The sequence below is a fragment of the Columba livia genome, chromosome 16, assembly GCF_036013475.1.
Source record: "Columba livia isolate bColLiv1 breed racing homer chromosome 16, bColLiv1.pat.W.v2, whole genome shotgun sequence".
In the NCBI taxonomy this organism is placed as follows: Eukaryota; Metazoa; Chordata; class Aves; order Columbiformes; family Columbidae; genus Columba; species Columba livia.
In genome coordinates, this window is record NC_088617.1 from 5,834,150 (window position 1) to 5,845,387 (window position 11,238).

At 47.3% G+C, this 11,238-nt stretch overlaps 1 protein-coding gene across 1 annotated transcript; it reads right to left on the reverse strand.

Annotated features, from left to right (window-relative positions):
* Positions 1–899: 899 nt before the first annotated feature.
* On the reverse strand, positions 900–10,947 carry MAPRE1 (microtubule associated protein RP/EB family member 1). The gene is made up of 7 exons (XM_065032114.1): positions 10,736–10,947; positions 9,983–10,106; positions 6,961–7,106; positions 5,701–5,905; positions 5,222–5,331; positions 4,389–4,541; positions 900–3,972 (listed from the first exon to the last, which is right to left on the reverse strand). The coding sequence occupies exons 2-7, from the start codon at positions 10,101–10,103 to the stop codon at positions 3,916–3,918; spliced, it is 792 nt and encodes a 263-aa protein (XP_064888186.1). The 5' UTR covers positions 10,104–10,106; positions 10,736–10,947; the 3' UTR covers positions 900–3,915.
* Positions 10,948–11,238: the final 291 nt, after the last annotated feature.

Sequence of the window (11,238 nt, forward strand, 5' to 3'; positions counted from 1 at the left end):
TTCAGGAATGAACTTTATCTCATGGCACCAGTTCCCACGGAGCGCCTGCAAAAGAGGAAAGATTTCAGTTAATGACATGGTGCTTTAAGCCTCAACGCATCTCGCGTTCAGAAGGGTCTGTTCAGTCTAGTGCCCCGTTTCTGCTTCTTCAGGAAAGAAAGAGCCCAGTGAACACAGACAGTAAAATGTGAGTGTGAGGGGAAGCAGCAAACAGGAGGGAGTGGAGGGGACCGGCCATGGGAGGTGGAGAATGGACCCTTGGGAGCACGTTGCACAGAGCAGCCACCCCAGTGCTGAGTGGAATCGGCTCCATGGGCCAGAGCGGAGCCCAGAACAGCATCAGTTTGCACCCCAGGGACAGCGTCTGACCACAGTCCTGCTGGAAAGCAGCCCATCACCCGTTTGGAGACACAGCAGCCACGCACGGCCGGGTCACGGCTGCCTCTTCAACAAGGCAAAACATCCCCTCACAGCTCTTGTCACAGATACCAAAGAATTTGTTGCCAGGTCTGCAGTGAGATCCTGCAACACAGGACTAACAATGTGCTGATGGCACTGGGGCTTCGCATATGTCTAACCCAGAGCATCCATGGCTGTTTCAACTGTGATTCACAAGCATGCAGTGTTGGACGCGCTGGTAATGACGCCTCTGTTAAGTTTAATGGAGTTGTACAGAAGGCCAAAGCAGACAATAAAACAAAGAATATATTCAAACAGAACAGAAACTGGTTACTTGCAAGAAGCAGATTCCAGCCTTGTCCTTGGATGGATGTTCTGAGAGAGAAAATCTCCCACTCCTGAAGGACGTGCACGTTCCCGCAAACCGACACTTTACACGGGCTATGAGGTGACCGAGTGCTCGAGCAGGCACATTAAATACTGACATCACACACAGCAAGGAGGTTTCTGGCCTTTATTTGAAGGCTTTTAACAGTTACAGTAAGAATTGTCATTGCAAACCAGGAATTCTTAAAAAAATTGAACAAGAAAAGTTAAAAAAACATCCACAAGTCCACCTGCAAGTAAGACATGTTGGTACAGAAAGGAGGTGTGAGCTTCTGCTTCTTCCATTCTGTTTGTTTTTCAAAAATCTGATAGAACTAAGATACTAAAAGGTTGTTCCAGCAGGTGAGCATTTAACACGTAACAGCAAATACTGTACCAGTGTGACAGAGTAGCTATGTTAAGCCTATGGGTTTGAGTTGGGCTTATTGTTATTTTCTTCCCCAAATGACATTAAAAAACAGATTATGCCAAGATATCTAAAACATGATCAGAAGTTGCCTACGTGAGTTCTTCCACATTCTCTTTATAGCTCATCTTGGTAGCAAAGAAGTGATTTCACCAATTGGAAATCTCAGCACCATTTGACTGCCAAGACTGGAGTTTCTGTTCAGTTTATAACGGGTCCCCACGCTCAGTCTCACCAGCACTATCTGTGACTCCCCGTGCCCTCAGCACAAAATCACCTTTGCTTCCTTCGCTAGCAAAGATCAAAACCAACCTACCACAAGCCCTCTGCAGACCTGGGTGCTCCACACACCATCTGCTCCAAGAGAAACCTGAAGCAACCAGGTCCCAGCACACAACTGGCTGCAAAGAGCAGCCACCCCAATTTAGCACATGCTATTGCCATCTTTTGCTTTGAGTTGCTGGAACAATGGAATGTTTAGAGATGAAAAAAATATGCTTCTGACCTGAAAGCAAGTAAGAAACGGTGAAGAAGATTTTATGTGCATCACAACCTCTGTCCTACGCCTACACCTGCACAGTCCCACACAGGTTTACACCAGCAATGACAGCAAAGAGGACTCGTTAGCACAGGGAGGATGTTCTGCAGGACAGAGCCCACAGGGACACCCTGCACAGGGTCACACGCCACAACACCTCTGGAGATGCTGGTCTGTGCACACGTTTGTGCCGGTAACACCTGAGCTCACCTGAAAGACACACTTAAACCCAGCTCAGCTCAGCCAGCCTGCTCAGACTGCTGACAGGGCAGGGAACGGCCTGATTGTAACAAATAACCAGTGTCTGACCAGCTTTAAAACGCTTCAAGTCATTCTGATATCCATCCCGGCTTTCACGCCCGTAGGACACCAACAAAACACTCACATTTCATCTGCTTATGAGAGGGGAAATGAGAACCAACCAAAACTCAAGCGCCGCCTTCCCCAGTGCACCCTGAGGAGCTTCAGCATCACCGGGACCAGGGAGCCGACAGTCCGGGTCCTGCGAGCTTCACCACGAAAACCATCACGGGCTTCGGCTTCACCGCACCTGAAAGCACGAGAGACTCCAGCAGACGTGGCACTCTTGAAATACAGAACTTTATTTAGAAACTGCTTAAAATAGAAAAACCCTGTCAAGAAAAATCCAAGTCAAATATGGTTTCTCAGTAAAATGGAGCTATAGGGCAACAAAAGTCTGAAAGGCCACAAGAGAAATAGCACCACTGCGATTTCAAACAATGGCTAGTACTTGCATTTTTGGCATTCACTGAATTCGGGTTTTTCTCGGAATTCCACAAATATTCATGCACTACACAACAATTACCATAAAATGCTCTCCTACACACATTTCAGGACAAGCTACCACCAGAAACAAATGGATACAAGCACAACAGGACCAATCAGTCTCAGTAGTGACGGGGATCAGAAGTCTTGCGGGTCTTGCCAAACACAACAGTAATGAGGAGCATGACAGCAAAAAAGGACAGTTATGGAAAGTACTTTAAATATTAATATTTAAGTTAGTCTCAGTACTGTATTTTCTGCAATATCATTAACTCTGTTAGCCAGCATTTTTTAGTTTTTACCCCAGACTACTGAACTGGCAAGAATTATGATTAGATATGCCCTGGTTCAAAAGGAAAAATTTAAAAAAAGGAAAAAAAAAAAAGAGACAAAAAGCATCATCCTCATGTCCTCAGTTAATTTTCATCCTGTGATAGTCACACAGTGCAAGTCCTGTTAGAGCTGAGGGTTTGATCAGCATTCCTTGGTATGGGAAAGAGAACAGGACACAGGAGAGAGCAGAATATAGAAAAAGAAACAGGACAAATAGTATCAAGAGCCAGGAGGGAAAATTACTTCTGAAGGACATTTTAGGCAGTAGGACTGGATGATGTTTGCTTTTCTTGTTGCATTTTTAAATGTTGTTTTTCTTACAGAAAACACAGTACATTTTCGCAAAGTCATTAGCCACAACGCCGTAGAAAAAGGCTTTAGCACTCTTCAATGTAATTTATGTGTCTCAGCTGTTCATACTCCCTCTAATCTTGTGACAGGCAACGTTAAGGCCCATTTCATTGAGAACTAATCACTTAGTAAGCAGCTTTCCCAGGAATGGAGTTTTGTTTTAACAGCCCCTTTGAGCACTTGCTGACACAGTGAGATCGCCGTGCGAGGTTAACGGGCACCTACCCCAACGTGACGCACATAAAATCTCCTGTCACATCACTTCAATTTGGCATATGGAAGCATATTTTAAATACTCTTAAGGCATTTTATTATAATTTCTGTGCTGCAATTTCACATTAACTCAATCTTTCTGTGAGTCGGAGTCTTTCATTTCTCTACACCACCACCTTGGACATAAAAATTCTCCCCACAAACCAGTGTTTTACCAGCAAACCATTCTGCACCAAGTTCCAAATATTCAGGCTCCTGCTCCCTCCATCTCCCCCGTGGATGTGAATACTGCTCTGCTACAAAGTGAGAAAGAGCTCCCAACTCAACCCACTGTCCAAGTGAAACTTCCGCAAAGTGCACTTTAAGAAGAGGTACTTTTTTTTGCTTATGAAAAGAAACCAGTGAGTCCTCTAAGAATAAAGTGGAGTATTTTACAGTTAAGCACATGATCTGGGGCAAAGAATTCTGATGTTGCTGCTCTGCTGGTACAGTATGTGGCCTGTTAATACTCTTCTTGTTCCTCCTGCGGTGCTCCTTCGTCAGGTATCACAAAGCCTTCCTGAAGGACAACAAAACAAGGGTTTTAATGAAAATCTGATGGCAAACCAGTTCCTGGCTACTCTGTAGGTTGGTTGTTTTCTTTGTTTTTTTCCCCTTTTACTGAGGATAGATACCCTCAAGTCACCATCTACAGCATCAAGATGGATAACCAGATGGATAACAATAGATAGATAGATAAACAATAACCAGAAAAGTTATTTTCCTCATCTTTGATCTATTTGTTACACACTCTTCAGGAAAGGCTAACTTTGCTGCCTGACTACAATTATATTATCTGTTTCTTTACTACAGGAAAAAGCTAGGCCATAAACCTAAAGAAAGAAGAAAAATTGAGGGAGCTCTGGAAAGCAAACCAGCTTCCAGTTACAAGGGGAGGGAGGAACTATGCGTTACAGCTTATACCAGATTACTTACATCTGTGGCATAAAGAATTTCCACAATCCTCTGCAACACTGGGTCATTCTCCCCTTCATTCTCCTGGCAGATCAGTTCAATGTTCCTCAGTTTGCCAAAGTAGAAGTCTCTCTCCTTCTCCAGATCTTCAACAGTAAGTTTCAATACATTGATCTGCCAAAGAAATCAATAATGAGTTATCCACCAGAGACAGAATTCAGTGGTATCTATTGGAAAGGCAGGGTCTCAGATTTCTCAGAACAGTGTGAATATGCAAAGCACTTCAGAAGTAACCGAGATGGGGGAAGCGGGGCTCGGAGGAGGAGAAGGTCTATTTCTTACGTTACAATCTATTGCCACAACAAACACCCAGTCCAACACATGGAACGCCACTTGGAAATTCTAAAGGCTGATTACATGAAATAGGTAAAACGCTAACTGCCTGCGGCTTTATCCACTAGCACATTCTTGCAAGACAACTTTCACACTGATGGTGGTTTCAGTTGCGCTCCATTCAGCATTTCAGCAGAGCAGCAGCTGCTCGGAGCTCGGCCGGAATGCTGCGATGCTGCAGCACAGCTGTGGAAACACTTAACACTACATGTGACATGGCACACGCGAGGTTTAAATGTCTGCATCCTCGCAGACTGCAAAAGGGGGTTCGCTCCCAGCAGGACAGCAAGGCCACAACAAGGAAGGCTTCTGATTCGGTGATGTGAAACAAGATGACTAAATTCACATCACTTTCTTCCATCTGCCTGATGCAGTTAATTTATGCCATTGTTAATAAAATAAAACCTGCACACAGATCTCCAAGCGCAGGTCAGCGGACAGGCCTGTTCTGGGGAACACACCTGCTCAATCAGTCCCGCCGACTCATCATCTCCTGCTGCCTTTTTGACCATTCCAGTCCCAGACTTGGGGGTCCCTGCGGTTCTCTGCGTCACCATGGGCCTCTGTGGGGCTGCAAGATCAAGTCAGTGTTAGTTCCTCCTGGAACATCTTTCTTTCTCCCATGAACATCCTATTCCCCTTCCAAACACGCTTGGGCATGTAAGATTCCTTCCTTCTTGACTCCATGTGACATCACCATTTTTGGGGATTTTTGGCACATGTTGGCACCAATCCTTGCCATTTTCTCTTTTAGAGACGATTGTTCTTCCTGTAGCTCCCTGATAACTGGGTGCTACAGGATGAGACACAGTTTAGAGCCAGCATCTCTGAAACAAGGGCCAAAACACCAGAATTTCATACATTGATTTGAAACAGCAACCCAGTCTTATTTCCCCAGAGTTTTTAATAGTCTAGATAATCTTTTAACTGTTTTCTCTACCTGCACTGCCAGAACTGAGAGATTTCTTGGGTTTGTTCACAACAGGAGCAACAAGGTTTGGCACTACTGTCTCCTGGCCTTGTCGAGCAGCAACAGGATCATATTCTTTCCCATCGTAGTTTGCATCGAAAAATTTTTTGAACCACTGAACAAACTCAAAGTTGTCCTGAAATTTTCCTTTCACTAGTTTGTCCACGGGAATTATCTGGAAAAAAAGAAAGTCAAATTCATATTAAGGGTAGAGAACCGCTCTGTCTCTTTTTATATAAAAGAAGTTTTTAAATTATTGCACTATGATATGCAAACGTATTTCTTTGTCCAATCTAGAGAAAATCCGTTAATATAACTGTATGTCAAATAGTAGGATTTTTGCTAACTGGAATTAAAAACAAACCATCCTTCCACTGTGAGGGTCTAAATAATTTTAAATAATTTTGCAGCAAGGTTTCTGCTACACCAAGTTTCAACACCAAAGTTGTCTCTGTACACATGAAGCTGGCTCTGGTTTTCATGAATCTGAAGTGCTGACCAGTTCAGGGTCTGGCAACACACAGAGCTGTTACAGGATCTAAACATTCACCTTTTTAGCAGACAACAATTACAGTTTCTCCGGGATGAGGAGTGCAGATTATTAAAAAGATGCAGCAGACAGTGAAGTTCTGTCCGCAGGCTGTGAGTTGGGAAGCCGGCGGCCAAGTGTGAGCTGCAGCCGCAACCAACGGCACGAGCTGCCTCTTAAAGCCGGGAAAATGCATCAACACAGCTGCGTTCACCCCAAGTGTTACCTACAAAATCAACCTTCCATAAGCATCACTGCCTTTTGATCTGAAAGTTTTTTCACAGATCTGATTTTGACCAAGTTAACATTACAAACGCTTGTAAAGAGGAATTTGAGATCCTGAGAACCAGCACAAAAGGAGGTGATGGAACACACCTGGTCCAAAGATGGTGCAAACAGGGAGCGCAACTCAACCTTATCTCACAGAAATTTTGGGAGTAGTGTGCCCTACAGAAGTTGCACAGAACTAAAATGGAAAAATTCATCTCATCACTAAGAACCAAAAGCCCAGCCACGGCTGGAGTGAAGCAGATATTGTCCTAAACCCAGTGAGGACCCCAGTGCAAACCAAAACCAAACATTTTGAGATTTACAAACCAAAAGCAAACTCTGTTCCCAGTTTTATTCAGCTCTAAATTCAAAAGCATGTTCCATCTACTTTGATATCAAGAGCACAGAGAATCAGTTACAACCCAGCTTACTTTGTCCACACCCATTCGCTTAAAACCTGCTTGTAGAACCTTGAAGTTTTGAATGTACTCGTGTTCCAATTTTGCTTGAAACTTCACTTTCTTGAGCGCTACAGAACCTGGGAAGAGCATGTCCATAAACTGACAGTATGCAGCACCTGCCAAAAGAAAAGGAACACAAATCCTGGGATGATAGAGCTCACCAGCCCACCCAAGTACCATTTCAGTCACATCAGCATGTTGACCTGACCCATTTCTCAGCTCCACCATCCCCTAGAGGCAACAAAAGCAAGAGAACGGGAGCCTCTGGTCTCCTGTTTGGTGCAGCACAGCCGTCACTCAGCTTAACCGAGCTGCAGAACCAACTCTCAGTCTCATGACTCAAACTCTTATGAACAAGAACAATCCCGCCTCCATAATTCCAAGAAAAAAGACAAAATCCAATGAGTAATTTGACTTTCTTCACAGATATCAGAACAAATCCGAGATGTTACATGTATCCAGCAAGCAAGTAATCTCTTACCAACAATGACAGAAATAGAAAAATAATTATTCTGAAAGTTATTTTTAATCATTATTAAAATAGCGACAGAGTTACTTACTACAAACAGAACCTATACACAATGCAAGGTGCCCTCAAAGGTAAGAGGCCAAAACAAGGTGGATTAATTTAAATCAAGCTTTAATCAAATAACTGAAATAAGAGTGTTTCCTTCCATTAATTTTAAATCCTTCATGTCCTTCAATTCAGCTCTTACTGTAATAAGAGCAGAAGAGGGATTCAGCTCAGCCACAAAGAGCAGACAATCACCTCAAAATATTAGCTTTTGTAGAATATACACACCCAATAAAAAAGATATTTTTAAACAATAACCTCATTCTGAAGTGATGATACACAACTGTGTGCTGCTGAAAATACACACCCAACATTCTGAGCATTACTCCCCCACCAATATGGCCGGAAAGTCATGGGACCCTTAAGCTAAAACAGCTTTTGTGAGATATCCAGAGGCCAAGAAGTGACACAGTGCGGTGTTGCCCTCAACCAGTCCATTCATCTCAACCACAGGTAACACAAAGTCCTGTATTGTTCACCTTTATCAATATATTTTGCAGGTCTTTAGGGCTCCCACTTTCACCTGCTACTAGGAGATCATCCACTGGTGCAAATAAATAAAAAGATCTTGCTGTTTGATCTCCACTGCCCTGCAGTTCACTTGCTGAAGAACTCCAAAGGCCAGCTCAAAAACATGACCAGCCAGAAAGAAGGCTTCTGCCAACTCTGGGTAATCCAAACAACAAACACCATAAAAAGCACAAGCATCACAGCATAAGCCAAGGGTCGTCTGTAGTGTGTTTATGCAGCCTCAACTCGCTGCTGTCACCACTGCCCTTGCCAGAGGGAGCACAGCAAGCCTGGAAACTCCCGTTTGCACATGACTGTGACAGGCAGCGAAAGCCGCTTCCACGCCTGCACAGGCACCAAGTATTTTTGCAGACACAGGAAAGGGGCGTTACTCAGCACATACCACATCAACAGCTCCCAACCTTCTCCTGACAACAGGTGAGCTAAAATTCTGCAGAGCTGGTATTAATTATCCTCACTTCTTGGAGGCAGAGCAAGACTCACCGATTCTGAGCAAAACTTCTCAGCCGCATGAATCAGCGCTGCACACGACAGGTTTTTAAGCTGCTTATCTGAAAGCAGCCAAGGGTCATCATTTCCCTTCTGTGGCTGTAGAGCTTTAGCTCCTTTCACACTTAGTTTTTCTCCATCATCTCAGTAGACAAAAGCCACAAGAGATACCTGTCAGATGTCTATTGTAAGTCCTCTGCTTCTCTGTAATCTTTGTGAATGTTTCTTCCGTGGACTCAGCCACCGGCTGTACTGACAGCCCCAAACTTATTTTAAATATATTCTTCCTTTTATTGCACCTCCACTTTCCATGTCTCTTATTCTGTGAGCAACACCCTATCTCAAACTCACTGTATGGTCTACACTTCCACTTTCCACCAGTCTCTTCCACCTGCTTGCTGCTGTTATCCAAATCACCATCTTTTACCTAGGTTGCATTTTTAGCCTTGGATTTTTTTCAGCTCTTACTCCACAGACTATTATTTTTATTCATTTCTAGAAGCCTCCTCCCACACACACAGTCTCCTCCCTGTGATGACCTTTGGCTCCATTTTGCTATCACAATCACTTCCCCTTTCCTGCCTACAGCTCTGGCCGAGATCCGTCTGGACTGGCAAAGCCCAACACACTCCTTGCCCACAAGGGTTTGTAAAGTCCTGCAGCTGAACTCAAGAGTCACCAGTTGCCCTCCTCCTGCCCCACCTCCCAGATCTCCTGGCAGTTCTCTTCCATAAGAAACCACATTTTCTTATGCTAGTTACTGCACTTTCACAACTTGCTCTGTCCCTCAAGACTGAGCACTTAATTCCTCGCTGGAAAACACAAAGAATAATAGAACCATTTCAGTTGGAAGAGACCCTCAGGATCATCGAGTCCCACCATAACCTAACTCTAGCACTTAACCACGTCCCTAAGAACCTCATCTAAACACCTTTTAAACCCCTCCAGGGATGGTGACTCCACCACTGCCCTGGGCAGCCTGTTCCAATGTCCAACAGCCCTTTCTGATAAGAATTTTTTCCTAATATCCAATCTAAACCTCCCCTGGCACAACTTAAGGCCATTTCCTCTTGTCCTATCACTTGCTACTTGGGAGCTATCATTTGCTGCTTTTCTCCACATTAACCCCCATTCTTTCTTATTGCCTCTACACTGCACTGAGTCAGAGAACGTGCCTTTTCATTATGCTTACGTTACTAACAACCACTTCAATAAAAATGTAACCACAACCAGATTATGCCTGACATAATCTGGTTATTGACGGTGAATCTGTTCATAGCAGGAATTAAGCCGACGTGGCTGCAGAGGGCCAGCACAGCCGGTTCACACAGTGCAGCTGTACCCTGGCAGAACGAGGGCGCACACCAAATCTGGAATCCCCCCGCTGAGCACCCTTACCTGAGCACAGCTGTTCGATCTTTGTCAGCGTCAGCTGCAGAGACTCGTTGATCCAAGCCAGCATGTCATGTCGACTCAAGTTATCGCTAGTCACTGAAGTAGAATACACATTAACTGCCATTTTCTGAAAGACACAAGCAAAGGCATGAGTACCACCAACGGCAATGCTCCTCCAGGTTTCCATCGCTTGTGTCAGGACATGCTCCCGGGGCTGCAGACACAAGAGCCCAGCGCACACGCGGCGGGGAAGCACAGCGGGACAGGACGCGGCTTCACACTTGTGGGAAGGCAAACGAACACCGAGGCACTCCCGGGAAACTCCGATGGCAGGAATCGCAGCTGCGGCGGGTCACCCGGCCCCTCACCCGCCAGCCCGGACACTTCCTGCTCCCTCGGGGAGAGCAGCCCCGAGCGGCCACTCCCCGCCCAGACCCGCCGGCACAAAGCGGAGCGGCCGCAGAGTCCCGGTATAGCTGCCGCCGGGCAGGCCCGGCCCCGCCGCAACTCCTGTGCCTTCCCCCGGCCGCCACAGCAGCCGCTCCGCCGGGCCCCGCGGCTGCCCGGCTCCCCGCCCGCAGAGGGGCGCGCCCGGGACAGGCGCGGCCCGGCCCTGCAGGCCTCACGCCAGTCCCCTCGCAGCCCACCCGGGGCCTGCCCGCTCCGCCCGGCCCGACCGCTGCCCGAGCCCAGCCCCGGGCCAGCGCCGCCGACCGCCCACGGCCCCGCCGCCCCCGCGCCGCCCCGGCCCGTTACCTGCCCCGCTCCGGCCCCGTCGCCTCCGCGTTCAAACCGGCCCCGCCCGCCTGCCCGGGACCACGTCACTCGCACGCTACGCGCTGACGTCACACACACGTCACGGCGGTTGTAGCGAGCGCCGCTCGCCGGCTCGGGACTGAGCCGAGAGGGGGCATGCGGTTGCTAGGGGGCGGGAAAATCTACCGCGTTGCTATGGTTGTAGCTCCGCCCACCCCGCCGGCGGGCTCGCCGGCTATTGGCGGAGCCGGTAGCCACGCCCACATCAATGACATCCCGCGTGCCGGCGGCGTCTCCCGGCTCCGGCCCGAGGCCACGCGGCGGCAGCAGCAGGACCGGCCTGCCCGTGTCCCCGTCCCCATCCCGGCCTGCCCTTGTCCCCATCCCGGCCTGCCCTTGTCCCCATCCCCGGCCTGCCCTTGTCCCCATCCCCGGCCTGCCCTTGTCCCCATCCCGGCCTGGCCCGGCCCGGCCCGGCCCCCCGCCACGACCCGGTTGCCCCG